The following is a 24465-nucleotide window of genomic DNA, read 5'->3' on the forward strand; positions in this document are numbered from 1 at the left end:
TTCCGCATTGTAGATAGTTTCTTGGTCATCAACATGACACATTTGGTATTCAGGGTGTGGCACTAGGGGTGCTCAGGGAGGTGTATGTATCTCCGTGTGGATTCCTTGCGGCATGCTATTGCGGAGAGTGGGAAGATTGTACCTCGTAGGGCCAAGCGGCTTACCATCAGTTTTTTGGAAGAGCTGATTGGCTAGTTGAACGTCTATGCCTCCAACCATGTGAGTGCTTCAGCAGAGTTTTGGGCTTCTATTGTCAGGGCCTTACCTATAGTGGAGCATCAGTGTATTGCAGTTTCACAAAAAACTAATAGGAGAATCTGTCACACCCAAAAAATTAGTCTACTGAAGCAAGAAGAGATCACTTCATAGAAGCTCCAAACAAACAGTCAACATATGTCTGATAAGGGTAGTCAAAGCTGTAGGAAATCCATAACCAGTGAAGCTTAGAAATCCTTTGGCTCTATTTGTGCTCTTACAAAGACACAAAGACCATTTTACAGTGAAGTAGCTCATTCATGTGAAAAGAAACACACCTCCAATCTTTAAAAGATTAGCCCACAACATGCTCTATCCGATTGATCCAAATTTGCGTATGGAAATGGGAGGTGGCAGGACACAGATACGGTACATATTGGAATTTAGAAACAGATTTAGCTATCCAGATTTTGAAGCCTTTTACTCGAACAAGACTAGAGGGTTTATAGTTTCTCAGCATTCAAATAAAGGCATCCAGCTCTTTCAGACCAATATAGCATGTCAAAGTGTTGAGGAAAAACATCTATACCAGATCCATAGAGTCGAATAACCTGGTCAGAAAAGAAAATGTAGAGTAAGATGTACCACATAAATAGAAAATTCCATGCCTCAAAATGCATTGCAGAACTTACAATAATTACACAAGCAAAACAGATATGGTCCTTATCTTTCTCCACAACCAGCTTCGTGCTTGTTTTCACACAAGTTGAATTTTATATAAATGTTTACTTATGTTTCAGTGAAATGCCAACTATAACCACAGCCCCTTTTGAATCGTGAGTGGAGAATCAATTTGATGACAGATATCCAAGACGTGGCTCAAGGGAGACAGCTCCTGGCTTTCACTTTCGTGAAAGAAACCTAATCTAGAACAGAAATCTTAGCTATCATCCAGTACCAAATGATCCAAAGCTTATTCAATGTATATGGAAAAAAGAGGATTATTTTCACACAGGAAATTCTTTAATGTTGTTTTGCATCTAGAAGAAGCCTCATTGTAAGCTGAAACAACACGAGCATCCAAGTAGGGAGAAATTTGGATTAATCAACAGGCTACAATTTTCAAACATAACACAAATCATATCGAATCTGAATAACATTATGCATTTCGGACGAGTATAAAGTTTTTTATTCTATGCCAGACAATACAAGCCCCATCTCGATTTTTCATAAAACAATAGTTTCTTTGTTTAAACTCATGCATTCAGTCTTTCTGTGTGACACAAAGATAGAGCGTTCTTTTTCTGCAGAGCGCCCACCAAAGGACGTTAGTCTCACAAAAACAAACATCAAATCACATTAGGCACTGTTTCACACCCTAGACAAACCTTGTCATACCAGCTTTATCTCTCCCCTTTCTCTTTGAAGCATAAGTGCGGCTGTATGAAATGGCACATTCAATTTTTATACTGTACCAGCCCATTGACCTTAGTTTCATTGACCTGGTACTTTTACAAGAAGGCTAAGATAGGATTCAATGCCATGTCTTTTGCCATGCAATTGCCTCTTTAGTCGTTAACAACTAGAACACAATTCTTTAGTCGTTAACAACTAGAACACAACTAAAACAAACATCAAATCACATTAGGCACTGTTTCACACCCTAGACAAACCTTGTCATACCAGCTTTATCTCTCCCCTTTCTCTTTGAAGCATAAGTGCGGCTGTATGAAATGGCACATTCAATTTTTATACTGTACCAGCCCATTGACCTTAGTTTCATTGACCTGGTACTTTTACAAGAAGGCTAAGATAGGATTCAATGCCATGTCTTTTGCCATGCAATTGCCTCTTTAGTCGTTAACAACTAGAACACAATTCTTTCATTGGCCACTGTATACATTCCATATCAATGTTTCCCTTGCAGAGAATTATAAAGGTCACAGCCTTTTTACTAGAAAAGGCTCACACACAAACACAAACTGGCTAGGATTGAGATCACACCCTTTTAACAAGAAGATGCTTTCACACACAATTACACACAGGGAATAAGGTTGCAAGAATACTTTTCCGATCACCAATGGTATCAACGATGTCTGCACAAGGCTTTTAATTAGAGAACCCGCAGGTAAAGAGAATCCTAAATTGGGTGCGACCAGCTTTGAAATCATCACTGGCATCTGGAGGAGCATGTATCAAATGTGAGAAGCGAAATAACAGACTTACAGAAAACTTAGGTTTCAGAACAAAAATGTGAAACATGTTGAATGCTATGGAATATCAATGTTATAGCTGCTCAAATATTCAAAACACTTTCTGCAGCAAAAGTGTAACGCTACAACCCTTGCTTTTAAAGGAAATTAATTTGTTTTGCATTAGAAAAGCTTGCATTCATCTCTCAAGTTTGGGGAGTGGTCACGGATTCACGCATAAGCATGGGTGGTCGTACCATTGGTCATTTGATGCGATTCAAGAGTCAGACCTTGTGAGAAAGCAGCCCTTTTAGATTCATTTGTGGGACAGCTAGCAATCCTACCTATTTACCCTTATTTACTGAGTTTGCAGTAGGGTATGCCAAAACCCTATGGTAGGGGCATCTACATGAAAGTATGAACTTGTCACATTCTTTGACACACAATGAAAATTACCCTAACTGTCTGATGAGATTGTGGGACTTTCCTTCCCGCTGGGACGAACTCATAGGCAAGCATTGCTTGATGATTCTTTTGAAGGTAGGCAAAGCAAATATGGGCAAAGCACTCCAAGCATGATCTCTAAGCACTTGCATCCCGTCTGTGCATAAACATGTGTAAATATGCCCTATTAGCTGCACATAGGAGCATTTGCAAGCCTGCACCCCAAGAGGACATGTAGTGCACAAACATACTGTGTTTGGGCACCTTGGCTACCCAGTGGGCATGGATGTTAGTGTCAATCGGTTGCCGCCTTGGATCTCTAGCAAGATCATGAATACGTTTGTTTATTGGAAATCGTAGGCATTGCCTTTTCATGCACACCTAAAACTAGCTCATGCAATCAGACTTTCTATGATTTTGTATTTCGTACCTTCACTACCTTGGGATTCTATCATTCAACCCATCTGCTTCACGCTTTGGAAGATAAATAGCCTCAAGTCAAGGATGGTTTGGGTCCCATGTATACGTAGATAGATCCAAGATAAGACAAAATTCACCTTTGAAGGAAAGTGCAAGGTATAGACTAATGGTAGTCAATACTATGCCATCCCCAACAACGTCCTTGGTGCCCAATGATGGGTATAGAACGATGTACCAATATATGCTCTCTCTCACACACACACACACACTTTTTTGTAAATCAATTTGATTTATCTATCTGTGGGAAACCTCAAAGAGAGGAAAACCCACCAAAAAGATTTACAAGGAAAGGAACACAACAGTGTTCGGCTTGTACAAAATATCTAAAAGCATTCATAAGAAAGCTCATGTATCTATGCCGTGATATCACCAACTTCCAAGGCGAAACACAAAGACTGCCGAAGGGAAATCTTGAAGAAAGGTAGGGGATCTGTATGAATGCGATGGAACATATAGCCATTACGTTGTCGCCACAGGCTCCAATACGCCCAAAACCTGACCCAGATGAAGAAGGCTGCAAAGCACTGCAACGCCGACGAGAAGATACCAAAAACCCAAAACCGCTTATGGAAGACCGTTGTGGGAAAACGTAGCCGCATACACGCAGATACCCAACGAAGAAAGTCTCGAGTGACACAGCAATCCCACAAGAGGTGACAACATCCTCCTCGGCAGATAAGCAACGGACACATGATGAAGGACGGATACGTCGCATCCTAAGAAAGGTACCCACTAGGAGCACACCAAGTAAACACCGCCAAAGAAACAAACGCTCTTTCAACGGCAAATGACTTTTCCATATTGCAAATATAATCCTGCGCCACCAAATATCTGATTTATGCATGTGCCAAATAGCGTTGCAATGATCAGCAATCCATGTACGAGGCAGAAGAAAAGCATATGCCCGGCCAGCAGAAATATCTTGAAATGGCATTTCCTCGAGCTTCCAGTCAGACATGCGATCACCATCAGCCAAAGGTGAAATGGGCAAGAAACCTGTCAACATTTGCTGTAATTCTCTCCAAAACTGGCAATAGTGCATGCCCAATCCAAAGCAGTGAGCGGCAAATGGAAACTCGAAAGTGAAACCAGCTGCATCCACCACATCCTCAACCACTCGAATGCCACGGCAGGAGAGGAAATACGCCTGGCGAGGCAAGTGGTCGACCAAAGTAAGAGAAAAAGCCCGACTCCAATGAAGGCTCTCCGTACAAAGTGAGTTTCCTTCACTCCGAGCATTCCCTGAGAGATGAATCGTAACCTGTTTCCATGCAGAAAGCAGGGTGGAAGAAAGTGGGCATCCAGGAATATGACCATCCATCTTACCAAATACTACCTCCCACATGGATGATTGCCAGTGACCAAATGAGGATGTAACCACATGCTGACTCAAGTGTGCAAACATAAGAGTCCAAGGCTGAGATGGTTGCACAAGTGTAGGCAAAAGCATAACCTTCCTAGCAATGACATGCCTACGCAGGTCCAAAATATTCAAACCACCAAAGCGCTTTGGTGTACAAAGTTTTGCCATGGATATCAAGCGCAAACCTTTTTTGTAAGCACGCGTTCGCCACAAATGAGACAAAATGGCCGACATGAGAGAGTCAAGACAATGACGGGGCCAATGCAACAATGGCAAAAAGAACTGAACATATGCCATGAGGATACTCTGAACAATTCGTAGGCGAACATGTAGCGGCCATGTAGAAAGCTTCCAGTAATGCAATTTAACATTCAAGCGATTCATAACCCAATCCACTTTCTGCGTGTGAGTAACATTCCATCCAACTGGATAACCCAAATGCCTAGTGATTATATTTGGAAGAACAATCTCTCCTGGCCATAACAGAGCATGCCAATCACAAGAACGAAGTGGCAGAAGCTTTGATTTACGGAAATTGACTTTAAGACCAGCCGCGATCGCAAACAATTCCTAAGCGTTCATAATCTCTTGAGCATCGTTTTGCTGATTGCGGAGCATAAATAGCGAGTCATCTGCATAAGCCTGCCCAATAAAAGTACGACCCGATGGTAGCTTCAAACCATGAAGACGCTATGCAGAGGTCAAATGATCAAGATACATCAACAAAGGATGAGAGGCAATTGCATACAACAAAGCAAGGTGGTACCAAACGTACTGTACGTTGTTCCGTACAGGAAAATTTTTTACGTACGTAAAAATACGTACTCTTGTAAAAAAACCGCAAAGTACTAAATTTTCTAGGACATTTCCAATAGAAAACAAGAGAAGCCAACAACTTATAGAGACATTCAAAGACACGTTTTACAAGACAACCATATACTATGTAACTATTGCAAGAGATTTGGATTTTTATTTTAAATCAGCATTGTACGGGCTTCCCACACACCCCAAACCCAACAAAAAAAAAACGGCGTACGGATCGTTCCGTACGGTACGGATCTGTACATAACGTCCGTACGGTACGGAACTGATCAGTACGTACGTTTTGATCCAACCTTGCAACAAAGCACTAATAGGGCAACCTTGCCGAACCGAACAACCAAGCGGCCACGATTCTGTCAATTCCCCACCCAGGACTCCCGAAGACGTACTAAAATCATATAAGAAATAAACCACATTGGCCAACTTAGGACCAAATCCTAGACATCTCATTGTGGCAGCAATGAAGTCCTAGTGCACAGTGTCAAAGGCCTTTTCAATATCAACTTGCATAACCAGCACATCTTGTTGCGTATACTTAGCATATTCCATGCCAAACATAAGATTGGCCAAATTGTCCATGATTTGACGACGAGGAATGAAACCATACTGAGCCTGATGAAGTCCTGTAAACAAATAGTCCTTGATGCGGTGGACCGACATTTTAGCCAAAATCTTGTATATCACCGGCATCAAAGTTATGGGCCGCCAATGAGAAAACTGCTCGCAAAGCGCTTGCTTGGGCAACAACTTAAGTAAGCCCTCTTTCCATGAAATTGGTAGATCTTGTTTTTCCCATGCTACATTTATCATGAAGATCAAGGGTTGTTTAAGAGCATCCCAAAATGAGAGGAAAAATTCCATAGTAAGTCCGTCCTAACCAGGAGATCTCCACCGGCCCAATGCAAGCAAGGCAGCATGCAATTCGGAGACAGAGAAAGGATCCTCATGGCATTGTGCCTCCTGCGAAGACAGGATCGGACGAACATAAGAAAGCAACAATTCACGTGCTCGACAAGCTGCCGAAGAAGGCTGAGATGGAGCAGCAAACACCTTACGGTAATGTGAAACCATAACCTCAACAAGTTCCCGCTTCGAAGAAGTCGAAGCACCCGAGGGAAGCATAAGTCGAAGAAGTCGAAGCACCCGAGGGAAGCATAACCCGTTTAATCGACTGAGAGACTCTTGAATGATGCAAATGCTTAAAAAATTTCTTCGAAGCACATCTTTATCCATAAACGCCTGTTGACGTGCACCCGTCTGCCACTTAGCAAGCTTCCTCTTATCATTTTGCTGAGTACACACTTTAGCTTCACCTAACTCCGTCATTTCAGAGTCAGACAGTGGGCGGAAATCAGCCAACTGTTGTAAGCGTTGACTAACCTGTTTCGCATCAACGACATTCTCCCGAATACGCTGTATATGCTGCCTACCATAGTCAGAAATCACACTTTGTACTCTCATGACAAAACGATACCAAGCAGCATCCAAATCAATATGCATTTGAGCCAACAGCAGAGGAATAATATCGGCAATCATGTGACGAAAAGCTTCATGAGTAAGATAGGCATTATTAACATGCAACAAACGTTTCCTGTGAAGAGGCCGATCACAAAGAGACTATCCAAAACACAACGACAGCAAAAGAGGATAATGATCTAATAGCTGCAGAGCATAATCTATCCTCATGTCACATACAAATTCTTCATATTGTTGCCCATTAAGCAAATACCAACGATCCAATCTTGCTCTATAAGAGGAATGAGCAACATGCTGAAAGGTAAAACCAGATGTAGCAGGATACAAAGAACTCCATATATCAATCATTTGAGCACAGGCAACAAGAAGATCCCAGTTGTGTTTCTCCGCAAGCAACATATGCGAATTTCCTGTGGTGTTGTCAAACAAATCAGGAGTATTATTGAAATATCCACACAGAAATGCATTCGAGGTCCATGTGTGAGACAAGATTTCTCACCATAAAGCAGCTCTTTGCCCAGAGGCCGTATATGCATATGTACATCCAAATTCATGAACTCGACCATGCGGATCATTGTACAACAGAACAGGCTGAAGCTCATGTCGAACCAGCATCAATACACCAGAGAAATCTTGCAAGCCAGCATACACAATCCAATATCCGGCAAAATAGGAACATTGACCAGCAAACTAGTGCTGATTATGCTCTTGCAATACAACTATGTCTGCTGCCACAAACGGGAGCACATAGCAATATAAAATATACTCGGATAAATAAAATTTATCACTTAATATTGAAGCCAGAGGATACAGAGAGAAATAGATAGAGAGAGAGAGAGAGAGATAAAGTGAGAAGATCGACACAGTACTGGGGACCAGAAGATAGGCTGGTCTCCCCTCGTAATAGTATCTTTATTACTGAGGAGAAGTCTATACAAGCACTTGAACCGAACGTATTACCACGTTCGTTCTAGAATAAGACTTGATGGTTCCCGGAAGCCTCGGCTTCCGAATCCTAGGGCAAAACCCTATTCCAAGGAACTTCCGTTCCTTATTCCAGATCCTTGAGAACCAAGGTTCTCGCCTCTGGATCTCACCTTCCAGACTCAGGGCATGACATCCCTGCAACTCTCTTTCCCAACTCTGTTTCCAGAGTCCTCTTCCTGCAGAACAACTCTGCTTTCCCGGACGTGAAGTCCTTACTTGGGAATCTCAACTTCCGAATCACAACTCAAGAGACTACCTCTCTCCGATCCGTGGATCTACTTCCCAAGCTTGGGTATGAAACCCTTGGGCTGATCTGGCTCTACTTCCTAAGAGCGCTTTCTCCTGCAGAGGCTCATGTCTTCCTCTGCTCCTACTCCCTCACGAAGAGGAAGTACACCTGCAATCAAATACTCAAAGATCATAACATGAAAATCGTTACCTTCAAAGTCTCGACGCTCGAAACGCAACTTGGTTCTCGAAAAAGAAATTCCCGAGAAGAGATCTCTACATAGAAAATCCTCTCCTCCAATCCTACACACAAAAGAGGTGTGTTCTTGGGTTCCTTCTCGTAAATCAGCCCCGTCTACGACGTTTATGGGCTGAAAACAGAGAAAAACAGCAACTTGTCACGATGGAAACACGCTTCGTAGGCACTTCTTCGCGAGGGAACTCGCGCACTGGGTCTTGGCGACATCTGGTACACTTGGGGCAGCCATGGGCATCACCTCCAACGTCTTCTTTACGGCTAAAATTTGCAGCAGCATCTCCTCCTTGCAAAGATTGGTCCTCCCCTCTGAGTGAGGGCATGCGATGCTTTTATAGCTCCTAGCCACGGGCACGAATAGCTGCTCGCGTAGAGATCGTGGTCGTTTTTTTTTTTTTTTTCATTATTTTTTTCGTTGTTCTGCCAGAAAAAGAGAGAGAGAAAACGCTGGCTGATCTGTTGCCTTATTTATCAGATGGCTGCCCACTGCCGGCGTATTTTAAAAATAGTCTGAACCTACCCAAAAACTCCATAAAACCTTATAAGTTAAAAACAATGTTTTCACAGCACTTCCCAGGCGTCCCTGGATGCAATCACATGCATAGTTGCAATGCAGACATAGACTTCCTCGCGGAAAAGCATCTGCTTTCCCGAAAAGCAATCCCACTTTCTCAGAAAGCATCTGTTTTTCCTCAAAGTTTCCTCTGAACCCATCTTCATTCAAGTGCTTGCTTTTTCCTTGTGCACAATTCTAACACAGTTCGGAATTTCCTCCCGACTATGGATATTCCCTTTCCGATGCACCCGTCACCCACCTTGTGACGCATCAGGAATACCCATCACCTAGTCCTTTCCTACCGAACTTACGGTACAATCTCCTTCGCGATGCTCTATGTCACCCATCCTATGACGCATCAGAGATGTCTGTTCCCGGATGGTTGAATACTTCTTCTTGATGCTCCCCGGCACCCATTCGATGTGACGCATCAGAAGTACCCGTTCCTGGTGGCCTTACAGATATTCCCGTTCTTAGTGCTCCCGTCATTACTTTGACTGACGCACTAGGAATACTCTGTACTCGGATGTCTCCAGTGAGAAAAACCCTCACTTAAAATTCCAATATTTCATTTAGAATTATTTTTCCTAGTGTTCCCAGCGAGAAAACCCTCTCACTTATAAATCCAATAATTCATTTAGAATTATTTTTATGTCAGATAAAGACAATTTAGCAACATCTCCCCTACATGTATGTACATAGTGCTAGGTCAGCCACCATTTGTCAAGGTTGCATAACCCACGCACATTGTATGAGATGCATTTAATATGACTTTGCATTGGAAACATATGTACAAAAAGCAACAAGAATCAAAATCAAGTGGAGGTGCCCATAGACACGTCTCCATCCACTGCATCCGTACGAGGACCCATCCTCTGAGTCAGTGCAAGAAACGTGTCCACAGTGTTCACATGCGATGTGGAAGCCTCACCAAGGAGTACATCTTTGTAAGAGTGCATCAATCAACGTGCAATTGTCATTACATGGAAGTTGCTTAAACGATGTATTCTTGTTAGCATTAACAGAAGGAACGTAATTACGGGAAGAAAGTGGCGTGCGAATCTTCAGTGCTTTTTTCGGCACCACCCATCAGCAGGTCCAACATTTTTGCCTTTGGCAGCAGTCCCATTTCCAAGATCAGTAACTTGTTGTACCTTGCCTTTCCCTTTGTCCACATTCGAAGCCACTTTAGCAGTAGAAACTCCACTTTGCTTGGCTTCACTTGTGGGTTTCCCAGTAGGGATAGAGGTGAACAAAGAAACAGCAGAGGGAGGGGGTTGCAAGACCAGGCTCTGGACATTCGGATTGCATATGACCAAATTTGCCGCATCGAAAACATGAATTCGCAAATTTTCCCCTTTTAAGTTTAAAGGGACGCTTGCCTACCCATGGATCACCTGAGTCAACCATAATACCATCAGGGGTAATCTTGTCCGTGTCCCATAGAATGCAAAACCTGTTGATATTCGCATCCAATTTTGGAGGACAGATAACCTTTCCAAGCTGCGCAGCCAACAGCGGCAGGAAATGTCTCCACGTGCGCGGGAAATCAACAATTTCCACCCACACCGGGCATTTGTGACGAATAAGACTCTGGTAGTCTTTAGTGAGTGCCCACGGGAGAACATGTGTCATCTGCGTATTAAAAAAGAGGGGAGACATCTCAAGCAAAAGATTTCGAGCTTCCATATCTGCGAGCAAAACTTCATAAAATCCAGGCACCCCAAAGTAGACACCACGAACAGATTGTCGCTTAGGTCCCCATAAGTTGGTAGGAGTTCTTCTTTTGTTACTTGTTCTTCTTAGGGTTTAGGCCTCTCGGCCGGCATCTGTAAGTTGGCTCCATTCTTCAAGGCTTTGACACGTCACCAGTTTGTGACACTTTGACACTGGGGACATATCCCTGGAAATCTTGTAACTCTTCTATGTTTGCTTTGAGCACTTTCATATCACAAAACACTTCCGTGTTCCTCTCTTTGTATTTGATCTTTTTCATGGGTTTTCCTCGCTTTGAGGTTTCCCACTTGAAAATTAATCAAAGCAGATTTACAAAAAAAAAGAGAGTGTGTGTGTGTGTGTGTGAGTGAGAGGAAGTGAGGTCGCGAAGTTCTCCTACTGTCCTCCGTCGCGAAATTTTCTTGCGCGTTGCGCGCTGCAGCAGCCCTCTGTTGTTTTGCCAGCGAGGGTGTGTGTGTTGGGGTATGTATTGTTGCCCCTGCGTGTCTGCTCCTACGAGTTTTTGCCCAACGCACCCTCCTGCTCGACGCTGCTGAGGATTGCAGTTTTGCCAAGCAAGTCTGTCAGAGAGTGCGGCAGGTTTTGTACGTCAGTTGTGGCCAACGTGGTTCTGTTTGGTCTCGCTAAGCAGGACTGACAGGGCAGTTTGCACAAAGGTTCGATTTTGAGTAAAGATTCATTCCTCTGGGCAGAATTCAGAAGATGTATATTGTTGTGGGTTTTGGTTGCTTTTTTCTGTGAAATATGTATAGAGATGTGGTTCGTCTGTTATTTGCAAGGTTTTCTCCACAGTAGATTGCAGAATTTTCTCGCCAGTCGGTTTTGTTTGAAGAAGGGGTTTCTTTTAATTTATGTTTGACTCACTCTGCGTCTTTAAGCGTCGGAAAGCGATGGAACCCACGTCGGAGGTAGCCTCTAAGATCAAGGCATGCTTGTACGAGGACTTTGAGGAGGCTCGACAGGCATGGAATGGTCAGGCGCCTGCTCTTGAGGTGTGCATTCCGATACAGGACCTCATGGACCCAATTGCGCAGTACGCTATGAATGCAGTTATTTTGTTTTTCTCGGGGAAAATGCCTATTGCGCAAGATGTCGGCCAATGGGTCGATTTTCTCCTCCGTCCGATGGGGCCCCAGTGACTTAAAGGAAATAAAATAAAGCAGAACCCACCCACACACGCAATCGATGACGTGGGAGCTGTACGGACTGTCCGGATTTTCCGCTGGTTAATGACGTTGCAGACTGTATGGATTTTCGCATTTTGCGTTCACTGTTGACATGGCAGTTGTACGGATTTTTGTGATTTACGCTGGCAGATTTTGGACATTGCTTTTGGACCAGAAGCTTTTGAGTTTGAAGGTTTTTCATGTAAACTACTTTTCATAGGCCAAGGGCCTTTCAATATGTGCTAAGGGCTCATTCTCTGGCATGCTTCCTGGAGAAGGTGCAGAGTCTGGAGTTTCGACTTGTACTATGTTGATGCAATATAAAGAAATACCGAAAGGGGCGCCAAGGTTTGGGGCCAATACTCTTTGGGATGGAATTCCGCCACTCCGTGTGCGTGTGCTCCCCCTCTTTCTCATTCACTCGGTATTGAAGTGCTAAAAGTCTATTGAGTCTGTTCTTTTCTATTGGCACATGGTGCCTGTCTTGTGACACAAAGGCAAAATGTAACGATTGCCTCAGCGAAATCTTGACCGAGGGAAAAGGATCCGCCTCATACCGATGAAACATGTGCAAATTGCATTCCCGCCACAAAGACCGTAGCGACCAGAATCTGACCCACGTGAAGAAGATCACAAATCGTTGAAGGGAAGGTGAAAGAATGCCAAAAACCGAGAATCGTTTATGGAAAATTGCTGAGGGAAAACGAAGGTGCATACAAGCAGAGACGCGGTCCAAGAAATCATGGTGAAGAGACAATCCCAAAGCAAATGCTTGAAAGTCTCATCAACAGTCGAGCAACTGACACAACGAGAAGAGCTCATGTGACACGCCGCAAGGAGAGTGCCGACCGGAAGAACTCCCAGCAAACAGCGCCAAAGAAAGAGACGCTCCTTAAGAGGCAAGTGGGACTTCCAAATTGCAATAAGAGACTTTCCCCACCATTGATCAGATTTGTGTAAAGACCAAAGCGCATTACAATGATCAGCCAGCCAAGAGTCCTGCATAAGGGAAGTATAGATAATGTAGGCGGACACCACATCAAAAGGAACGTCCCATAAATTCCAATCCTGCATACGATGTCAGGAATTTTTTGCACTAAGAGATTGTGCATATGTACATATACATGCATGGTGCATTGAATAAAGGATTGCCCATTTTCCAGAGCCACGTAGTTACGTGGGGCCCACATGTGTACAGCTAGGACAAGATGTACATAGTGCATCGATTTTCATCCTTACCAGTACCAGTGTGTTTTTTCTATAATAATGAGGAGTTGGTAGCGCGTAAAACTTCTCGAGAAAGCTATCTGCGGGCCGATGACATGAGGTAAGCAGGTGCCTCAGATGGCATCTAGTGGCGTCAGGAGGTCGAACGGGGTCAATATTTGCACGTGGATAAGTACGGACACAACGTGGATGTTTTCTTATGATAATTATGCAGAAAGGTCATCATGAGGACCATCTTTTGGGGCCACTTCACGTGGTTGCGGGATGCATTATTGGAAAAAGTTGAGTGCTAGGTGTGCGGATGGATGCAACAGGGTGACAACTATGCACTGCGAGGTCAGTTTTTGGCCTGTTCGGGATCCGTTTGAGGTCAACTAAAAGGCCAAGGGTACCCAAGCAATAAAGCTAAGTGTGGGAACTGAAAAAACAGAGAGAGGACCAAAAAAAACGTGGAGAGAAGAGGAGGAATAGCCGCAACTGTGTTTTTGGGGTTTTTGGACCTTGGTTTTGGTCGTGAACTGCTCATCCAAGGTCGGATTTGAGCACTTTGACATTGTAGACTAGGGTTTTGGGCCGTTCCGGACGCGATGGCGCTGTCCATTTTGCCAAATTCCTCACTCTTTTTCTACTGTTTTTGTTGTGTAAGTTTCTCCTGAGCGAAGCTTCTGCTGTAGTTTGTGATTGTATCTGGCTTATTTTACCCATATTGTGTGAGCTATTTGCCCCATTGGTGTTGGCCCAAGCTCTATTGTATCTAAACATCAGAAATTCTCCTCTTTTGAGCTGAGTTTTTGAGTGTGTGTGTGTATGTGTGTATCTCTCTGTGTGGAGTGGGCAAACGGATAGTCTCTCTCCTCTCACTCCATAGGTGTGTTCCCTGTCTCGGCCAGGTGGGTTGTCTAAGTCGAGTGGTGCCCCATAGTGTGTGTGTGTATCTTCCCAAGAGTGTGTGTCGGGTCGTTATAGAGACGTTCTGTGTGTTTTCACCCCGCTCATATTCTATTGGCGCCCCCACGGAGAATCTTCTTCGAGTACCTTCTGCTTCAAGCTTCAAGCTTTGAGATTCAGGATTACAGGTTACAGGTACAGGTGATTCTTACAGGTACATGTAGTTGGAGTACAGTGATATACTAGCAGTGGTGTCACTTGCAGTTGTGGGTATGCATCATTTGGCGCCTATTTGAGCGCATTGTCTGTTGGTACTGTACGTTACTTGTGGAGGTTGCCATTGTACGCCTTTGTGGAGCCATATTTGGTTTTATTTGGCAGTCCCAGCCATTTCTGAGACTTGGTCTGGAAGATAGTCATTTCTGAGACTTGACTATACGCGATTTGCATTAGCCTTAGTGTGAGGGTCGATAGCGTGAGGTTTTATTGAACTGGGGGATTCTCAAATGTGGAGATCCCTTCGGTGATACAAGTAGCTAGAGCACCCTTTTCGTGACCTCGCCATAGTCTATGTACTAGTGGTTCCTACTTGATGCTCGGGTTCTATTGTCGACAGTTTATGCATACATACATATACAGTCTATATTTTGAGTTCTCACTGCTCTACTTCTGGGAAAACTTTGTCAAAATTTTTCCAAGTTATGATGGCTGGTCTTTTGGTCTTTTAAGGATTTTATGCTGTTATGCTGCTGAAATTTTGGCAAAATCAGAGGATAAGACAGGTGTGCTTTCTTGGGAGCTGCATGGTTGACTTTAATGGATGATCAAAATGGCCTTCAATTCACTCCCTTTCATTTAACTCAAAGAATCCAGATAAATGTTCATGTGTCCAGGAATATTTTTTTCCAGCAGCGCATGGTCTTTATGTTTGGGCCAAGAAGATTAAGAGAGATCCTGGAATGTCCTTTGCCTGTTGTAATTCCAATGATTAACTATAAAAACTCATTTGATGTGCATGTGTTTGTCCTTATCTAAAGACAAGCTCTATTGAAGTTTCTGGGAATTGAGTCAGTCAAAAGTTTTGGGTTCTTGCACGTGTGTTAGAAGGGGTTCTCAAAGCATCGTAACTTGGGTAGCCATGGCTTTCTCTTATCCGGAGTTCCATGGAAGAAGTGATGAAGAAATGGAAGACTTTTTAGAAAAGATGGAAGTTGCATGCATTAGCAACCAGATTCATGACCCGGCGTAGATGTTACGCCTTCTCCAAATTTGTTTGAAGAGTGATGCACGAGTTTGGTCCAAAGCATTTGAAGAGGAGTTGCGTGTGGTTGATCCACCCGTAAGGTTGAGTTGGGACAATCTACGACATGGATTGGAAGTGGAGTTTGTGAAGATAGAAGATCCTGACAAAGTGTGGCAAGACGTACAGGCTTTAGTGCAAAAGGAAGGTGAGCCAGTAGATGCATACATACGCAAGTTTTCATTGGCATGGGAGAGGATGTGCAAGGCTTTAGCACCACAGGTACCCCCACCTAACATGATGAAGAAGGAAAAGTTCTTGGCTGGTCTTTGGGAGAATATACGTTGGAGAGTGGAGCTAAAGAAGCATAGGACATATGAAGATACGCTAGAGGTGGCAAGGAACAAAGAGTGGAAGCTGAGGAAAATGAGCCAGCTAGGAGTAGAGTTGTTGCCCATAAGATCTGAATTTCAGTCTATGGATACTTTGCCAGGTCGCATGCCAGGGGTTCATCATGAACCAGTGGTTTCTATTACTCCTCAGGTTATGCCAATAGTGGTCACTACAGCAGTGCAAGATGATGGGCTAAGACAAGACATGAGGCAAGTGGTAGATTTGATGAAGAATCTCAGCCTAAACATGGTTGGTCAAGTGGGAAATAATCGAGGTCGAGGGAGGTTTACAAATTAGCCAGGAGGTGAAGAAAGACCAAGGAATGGTGTTGGACAAAGTAATGGTAGGTTCTGGAGGCAGACGCCCACATGTTATAATTGTGGAGAGTTGGGCACATCAGCCCACAATGTGATAAGCCACCAAGGATGGGTGGAGACATGTATCCATTGCCAAGACAGGTGCTAACTAGGTCAAATGATTATGGCATCGAAATTAAGGGAAATGAAGGAACCAGTGGATTAACCCAGGAGGAAAAGGGAAAGACAAAAGTGATAAGTGTAGTCACCTTGGAGAAGGCATCAAAGCTAGAGGATACATTAGTGATGCCTATTGGGAAGAGGACCACAGAGGACAAGGAAGGAAGAAGTGCCCCAGGTCCTAGTAAGAAGAAAGGAAAGAGCCATGAAGGCAAGGATGTCAAGGCCAAGAGAAAAAAGAGAGCTCGTCGCAAATTTCATGTTTCAGATTTTCCACTAGGGGATGGGCAATTAAGCTATGACTTGAAGGAGGATCTGACGAGCAGGTAGCTTATAGAGATGGTGCCAAAACTAAAGCGACAGTAGAAGAGGATGGTTAACCCAATGGAGAAAGAGTCAGAGAGAGGTTCAGTAAACGTGTTAGCGATGGATGAGCTACCAGACATTTGTCCAATAGTAGATGTTTGGCATAAAAGAAAAATCTGGGACAAGGTTATGTGGATGGTGGAGCCCAAATATGTGTCATAACACACTCATGCGTTGAGAAGATGGGCCTTACAGTGAGTTGGGTGTCAAGCTTTCGGATTAGATTGGCAAACCATCAAAAAGTAAAATGTTTGGGTGTTGTAAAGAGCTTAGAAGTGGAGGCATATGATGCAAAGGCAGTGGTTGATTTTCATGTGATGCCAGCAGGGTTGCGAGCATATCCTATTATACTGGGTAGACCATGGTTACGTGCAGTGGGAGTTGTTCAAGATTGGCGACGTGGTACTATTAGCCTCTATGGACAAACAGGTGTCAAGAAGCTATATAATATGGACACAAGGAAACGATTGGAGGAGCCTTATGAAGATGACGATGAGTCTAGTAATGAAGATTATTCCACAGTGTCTGACAAGGACAGTGATAGTACTACCAGCAGTGATGAGGATGCTGATGTTACATTTCTTTTGATGGATAAAGAAATCCAGGAGTCTGGTTTAGTTGCATTTGCGAATGAAGTTAAAGATGAAAGTGAAGGGCCTCATGAAGTGATTGAAGGGCTGATGCAAACCAAGGTTGAGTTGTCAAAGAAGCAGGAATTGATGACACAACTGATCAGTGGAGACCTCTCAGCTATGGAGAGGGAGATATATTTGCACATGCAGGTCTATGCCAAAGTAATGGGTGATTTTAGTGATGCAAAGTTGATATATGGCATCTCTACACATTTTCCTTCGGAACCAGGTGGAAGCCTGATTAAGTTTTTGATGCAGGGAATGCAAAGTGTTTTTGTGTGGGATCCAGGTGGTATGAATATCTCTTTTTGCTGCTGCTGAGCATGAATGCTCTAGCAGGCTAGGGGATGGGCAAATTATGTATGGAGTTTTTTGGAGTAAGAGATTGTGCATACGTACATATACATGCATGGTGCATTGAATAAAGAATTGCCCATTTTCCAAAGCCAGGTGGTTACGTGGGGCCCACATGTGTACAGCTAGGACAGGATGTACATAGTGCATCGATTTTCATCGTTACCAATACCAGTGTGTTTTTTCTATAATAATGAGGAGTTGGTAGCGCGTAAACTTCTCGAGAAAGCTATCTGCGGGCCGATGACATGAGGTAAGCAGGTGCCTCAGATGGCATCTAGTGGCGTCAGGAGGTCGAACGGGGTCAATATTTGCACGTGGATAAGTACGGACACAACGAGCATGTTTTCTTATGATAATTATGCAAAAAGATCATCATGTGGACCATCTTTTGGGGCCACTTCACGTGGTTGCGGGATGCATTATTGGAAAAAGTTGAGTGCCAGGTGTACGGATGGATGCAGCAGGGTGACAACTATGCACTGCAAGGTCAGTTTTTGGCCTGTTCGGGGTCCGTTTGAGGTCAACTAAAAGGCCAAGAGTGCCCAAGTAATAAAGCTAAGTGTGGGAACTGAAAAAACAGAGAGGACCAAAAAAAACGTGGAGAGAAGAGGAGGAACAACCACAATTGTGTTTTTGGGGTTTTTGGAGCCTGTTTTGGCCGTAAACTACTCATCCAAGGTCAGATTTGATCACTTTGACATTGTAGACTGGGGTTTTGGGCCGTTCCGGGCGCGATGGCGCTGTCCATTTTGCCAAATTCCTCACTCTTTTTCTGTTGTTTTTGCTGTGTAAGTTTCTCCTATGAGCGAAGCTTCTGCTCTAGTTTGTGATTGTATCTGGCTTATTTTACCCATATTGTGTGAGCTATTTGCCCCATTGGTGTTGGCCCAAGCTCTATTGTATCTAAACATCAGAAATTCTCCTCTTTTGAGCTGAGTTTTTGAGTGTGTGTGTGTGTGTGTATCTCTCTGTGTGGAGTGGGCAAATGGATAGTCTCTCTCCTCTCACTCCATAGGTGTGTTCCCTGTCTCGGCCAGGTGGGTTGTGTAAGTCGAGTGATCCCCCATAGTGTGTGTGTGTATCTTCCCAAGAGTGTGTGCCAGGTCGTTATAGAGGCGTTCTGTGTGTTTTCATCCCGCTCACAACGGCATCAACTGGCCAACGGCGGAATGGGGAGGAAAGGGCCAGCATATGCTCAAGCACACTCAAAATCTGACGATAATGCAAGCCCAACCAAAACCATGTTGCTACCTGAGAGAAAGTGAGCACATTCCTGGTCGAATCCACCCATCATCCACTGTACGTATGCCTCGGCCAGAGAGGAAGTAAGCTTTGCGAAGCGACCGATCAACCAAAGTAAGAGAGAACACCTTACTCCAGTGAATGCTTTCCAAACTCAATGAATTTCCATATGTTTGTTGCCTGCCATGCCAAGAGAGATGATCCGTAACAACTTTCCAAGCAGAAAGCAAACTAGAGGTGATCGAGCAACCAGGAATATGACCGACCATCTTGCCAAACACAATCTCCCAAAGGAAAGTTTGCCAATGACCGAAGGCGGGAGTGATAACATGCTGGCATAAATCTGCAACCATAACTATCCATGGTTGAGACTGTTGTGCCAAAGTAGGCAATAACATAGCCTTCCTTGCCAACACGTGGCAACGGAGGTCCAAAATATTCAGCCCCCCAAAACGCTTCGGAGTGCAAAGTTTCTCCACTCCTAATAGATGGAGGTCTTTCTTATGCGAACTAGTGCGCCACAAGTGAGATACAATATCTGATATAAGCAACGAGAGGCAAGAGCGCGGCTCGCCGTCTAGTGCAGCAACCACAAGTAAAACTGAACATATGCCATCATGATACTTTGGACAATACGAAGTCGAACATGTAACGGCCATGTAGACAATTTCCAGTAGTGCAATTTTACATTCAATCATTGCATGACCCAGTCGACTTGTTCGGTATTAGTTACCTACCAACCGATAGGATATCCCAAGTGTCTGACCACCACATGCGGATCAAGAATTTCGCCAGGCCACAAAAGATGATGCCAGTCACAAACACCAAGAGGCAAGAGTTTGGATTTCTCAAAGTTAACCCTAAGCCCTGCTGCCATACCAAAAATATCCAATGCCTGCTTAATCTCTCGAACATCATCCTGATTATTGCAAGGCATGAACAACAAATCATCAGCATAGGCCTACCCTATAAAGTCATTGCCATTCGGTAGTTTCAGCCCGTGAAGACGACCAAGCGAAGTCAAGTGACCCAGATACAATAACAAGGGGTGAGTGGCAATCGCATACAACAAAGCACTAAGTGGGCAACCCTATCTGACAAAGCATCCAAGAAGCCAAGGTTCAGTAAGCTCACCATCAAGAAGGCATGAAGATGTACTATGAGCATATAATAAGTATACCATATCAGCCAACTTTGGACCAAATCCAAGGGCCTACATTGTAGCGGCAATGAAATCCCACTTTACCATATCAAACGCCTTTTCAATGTGGACCTACATTACGAGAACATCCTGTTGTGTATACTTGGCATATTCCATTCCAATCAGTACATTAGCCAAATCATCCAAAATTTGGCGACGAGGAATGAACCCATTATGCGCAGAATGGATACCTGTCACCAGAGGTATCTTGATACGGTTCACAATCATTTTAGCCAAGAGTTTAGGCATAAGAGTAATCGGCCGCCGATGCGAGAACAACTTAAAAGTGCTTTTTTAGGCAACAACTTCAACAAACCCTCTTTCCAGAATATCGACAAATTCTGTTTTGCCCACGCAACGTTCATCATGTAGAGTAAAAGTTCTTTGCACACACACCCACTCACATAGTAGCACATATCCGCTCCTCAGAGAATGGCTTGGACAACAATTTTGGATTTATGGACACATGATAGCGAGGCGTAGCACTGACGCACTAGACACTAGCACTTGCACAAAGACGACAGTCACTAAACATTCAAATCAAACCACACGAAGTCCTTCGAGATATTGGATCATGACATATGTGGTAGCTTTCAGCTCCCATTGTCTAGAACAAGGACTCTCACAGCCATAGCCACCTTCTTGAGAAGTTTCATCGCAAGATGTTTCAGTGCATCAAGTGATGGATGATACTGGACATGTTCTTTCATTCTCTGATGCAGCATCTCGCTTTCACTTGGGGCACCATTACTCTTCTCTTTGACAGGAGATCCAGAGGATGCTTGCTGATTTTTCCCCTGTTCCTCCTTTGAATGTGGACTCACTTTTTCCTGATTGGAAGCTTATTGATTTGAGGCCGGACTGCATTTTTGCTGCCAATGTCTATATTCTATTGCAATCTGATGTATGGATTGTGCGGCATGGTAATCAGTTGTGGTCCCTCTCCAAATCAGCCTTGCGGTGGAAGCGAACCTTGGCTAGTGTCTGGCAAAATCACATACCTTTGAAGGAACGTATTTTCTTGTGGCGCTCCTTGGTGGGAGATTCACCTGTTGGCAGCTTGTTGCGTGCTCGGCATACTGCACCCTCTCATTGTCTCAAATGTCATGATGCTGAGGAGAGTATGCCACACTTATTGTGGGGATGTCGCCGATTCCGGTCCTTCATTCGACAAGTGTCGGCTACTCTTCGGTTGCGTTTTCCTTCCGCCACTTTTCACATACGGTTTTGGCTTTTTCGGGACAGTCTTAGTTTACAATCTTTTTTGGTTGGGTCAGAATTTGGGTTCTGTGGACCATTTGGCACATCGCAACTCCTCAATGTTTCAAGGCATTGCTGTTGACCCGTTTCCCTACTTCAAATTTTCGTTGGGTCAGGTGTTGCATTTTGCTTATGATGCTAGAGACATCACGCTTGATACCTATTGGATTTATTTTGACTGTTTCTAGCCCTTGGAGCCCCATGCTGCTCCACTTTTTGTATCTTTTCTGCTTAGTGGGTTTTCCTTGCTTTGAGGTTTCCCACTTGTAATTTACATCAACAAGATTTACAAAAGAAAAAAAGTGTGTGTGTGTGTGTGTGTGTGAGAGAGAGAGAGAGGAAGAGAAAATGAAATAACTGTTATATTAAACGTCTTCGAAAGGCCAAAATGAACTATGAGACCAAACTGATATAACCTTGGTGGATCTAATACAATGTCTGGGTACAAAAATAAAAGTAAAGTGAAAAACTAAAATCTTAACTGCTAGATGTGAACTAAGCAGCTAGCTTGAACTGTGTAGGATATGAGTAGCGCGGTGAAAGTAGTGACTGGGGGCTAATACAACACAATGTGGGTGTGCGTGTGGGAATATAATGGGTGAGATCTAATACAAAGGCTGATACAAGATGAGCAGGGTGTACAATCCTCAAAAGAGCTAAATCATAGGAGATCCATCATCGATCGTTGGCAGATCTCATCAATCTCATCCATGGTCAGTAGTTTGATCAAGAGTCGTGCATGTCAGGCCAAAGTGATAATCCTTTGATGCAACCTATGTCAATGTTGTGTAGTCCTCCGCAGTCGTGGGCGTCTGGATCTCCCTAGCTCGGTCGCTCGATCGATCAACGTGCCTTTGGTGTGAGAAGAATGTGAGCTCTATCGTGGTAGCTACTCCTCTAGCTGCTCAGTGTCCGGTCTAAATAAGTCAGTGATCTGTCTCTGAGACGGTAAGCCTCTCCTCTCATCACGCTCTCTCTGTGTTTGGGTAGCTCAAGCAAAAACATACCCAGACATCTTTGGTATTCATACCCCATGACTCTATAGAGTGGTCCAAAGCCCTCTCTGAACAGGCAGTGAAAGCGGCCTCGTATCTCATACTAAACTGGGCAGTGGCATGGGTAGTCCAACTCTATCTCAGGCTCCATGTGACGTAGCGTACATGTCTTGGCCTCTGGCATGTGTAGTCCAACTCTATCTCAGGCTCCATGTGACATAGCGACCATGTCTTGGCCTCTGCTGGTACTCCACTGTATCAACCAGTCTCGATCCGAAGCTAGTGTGAAGATGTGTGTATCTGGCCAATAGCACATCGTATCCCATGAGATAAATGGGTGTCCATGTATCTGGGCCTCGTCACAAAACCATCCTCAGTAAGCTGGAGAAGCTCTCTATAGAAATCCAACTTCGTGCCCAACTCTTGTGCCGACTGTATCCAAGTCAGAGAGGGTGCATCCAATGAGTACATGAAGGGGGGCAATCTGTCCATGCTGAACCCATGTACCTGAAACCATGATGTAATCTCCCCATACCAGCATGTTGTGTCCCCCTGCAAAGCTAACTATTGAGAGGACTCAAGTGATAGACAAGCGTATCTGTCTCTGGGGAGGTCCCACAAGCGGTATATTAAGAAGACCGATCTGGTAAGCGCCTACACTATTGGGGTGGTAGCTAGATCTGCTCAAATAATGTCATGTGGTACAAAAGCCTTGCCTCTAATAAGCCGCAAGTCATAGAGACCAGAGGCTTCTCCGTGTCTCCCCATCCATCGGTGCGACCCAACCTCCCGTGATGGTCCACTGAAGGCCCCCATATCTGAACTCCATAGAGCAATGCAGAAGCCATCAAAGTGTCAAAATCCAAAGCTTCGTCCGAGGCTCCTACAACTAAATCTGTGAACACATCCTCTCCAATCGACCCAATGCTGCATATGCTTTGGTCAGTCTAGTGTCTGCTGCTCTCCTCGATGAAAATGCTAATCCACTAAAGACCACCCCAAGGTAGGTGTAAGCATTTGTGGGGTGGTGTTAAAACACCATAACCTTGGTTTTACCAAGGTTAACAGACAAACCACTGTCGTGAGCAAACCTATGCATAGCATCCAAGTGACGTTGCATCCCCTCCGGAGAGTCGGAGATCAACACAATATCATCAACATATAACAATAGTGGAATCCATGTCCCTGCCGACTGTGCACGTCTATCACCCTCTCTCTCAATATAGTCAAAAACCTCATCCACATACATACCAAATAGAGTAGGAGAGAGCGGGCAGCCCTGTTTCACCCTGATAGTGGAGTGAACTAATGGAGATAACCCCTCTTGAGTGCGTACATGCCCCACTACTGACCTATATAATGCCATAATCCCCCAAATCAGCTTTGTGGGTACTCCCATCTCCTATAATATGCGCATCGATCTAGCTCTGGGAATTGTGTTGAATGCTTTCTAGAAGTCCACAAAGCTACAATAGATTCATCTCCCATGTGATCTGCCCTCCTCAATAATGGCTCTTGAGTGTTAGAATGTGGTCAAGAGTAAAAAAACCTCTCCTGAACCCTGCCTGCCCGGCTGCGCGTATCCTCTCCCTCTCTGGCCATCTACTCAGCTGCTGCTCAAGAATGGATGCGTGGAACCGTGCCAATGTGTGTCCAATCATGATAGTGCGATAATTCCCAAGCTCCATAGGGTAACCTGATTGAAGATAGGTACAATAGTAGATAAACTCCAAGTATCAGGCAAACCCTCACACATGGCAGGGTTGAACATCACTGCTAGAAGCTCTGTGAGCAGGTCCCTGGCATGTATAAATGCTCAGCCACTAAGTCATCATGATCATATGCTCTCCCAGTCCTCATCCTATCAATGGCCTTCTTCACCATCTCAGCGGTGACAAAAGCACATGTCTGTGGGCATGGCTTGGGGGTGTCGAGAAGAGGCGGCTGTCCAAGAACTGTGTACAAAGATGACGCATACTGGCCCCACGCCTCTGTAGAAGTAATGGCAGGAGGGGGGCAGTGCTCATGAAAGAGTCGCCTTGCCTCACCTAAGTCCTGACTCAAGAATAGTTGATATAGATCCTGCTCTAGTCAAGCCAAAAATGCCCTCTTCTTCCACCACACTAGGCGTCGAAAGGCAATTTGTGACTGTCTATGAGTGATGTCCCCCAAAAGCACCTCCCTCTGAAGCCTGGCTCTCGTCTCGCGACACTCCTCATGATACTAGCCGTTTTGGGGCATGCTCCTCCTCAGTGCACATGCGTCTGTAGTTTACATCAACAATGC

General features: G+C 44.3%; 1 protein-coding gene across 7 annotated transcripts in view; it reads right to left on the minus strand.

Annotated features, from left to right (window-relative positions):
• LOC147455074 (Sodium Bile acid symporter family) overlaps positions 1–24465 on the minus strand; it is a 205134-nt gene that overhangs the window by 78768 nt on the left and 101901 nt on the right. For all 7 annotated transcript variants that reach the window (XR_015188310.1, XR_015188309.1, XR_015188311.1 and 4 more), the window contains 2 exons: positions 2262–2375; positions 785–806 (listed from right to left, as the gene is read on the minus strand). Coding sequence is in view for 3 of the 7 variants with exons in the window: in XM_086513921.1 (XP_086370047.1) it covers positions 785–806; positions 2262–2375 (136 nt within the window). In the remaining 4 variants the exon portion in view is untranslated. The remainder of the gene's footprint in view (positions 1–784; positions 807–2261; positions 2376–24465) is intronic.

The sequence above is a fragment of the Adiantum capillus-veneris genome, chromosome 6 (assembly GCF_014529385.1).
Source record: "Adiantum capillus-veneris isolate H3 chromosome 6, ASM1452938v2, whole genome shotgun sequence".
NCBI classification, from domain to species: domain Eukaryota; kingdom Viridiplantae; phylum Streptophyta; class Polypodiopsida; order Polypodiales; family Pteridaceae; genus Adiantum; species Adiantum capillus-veneris.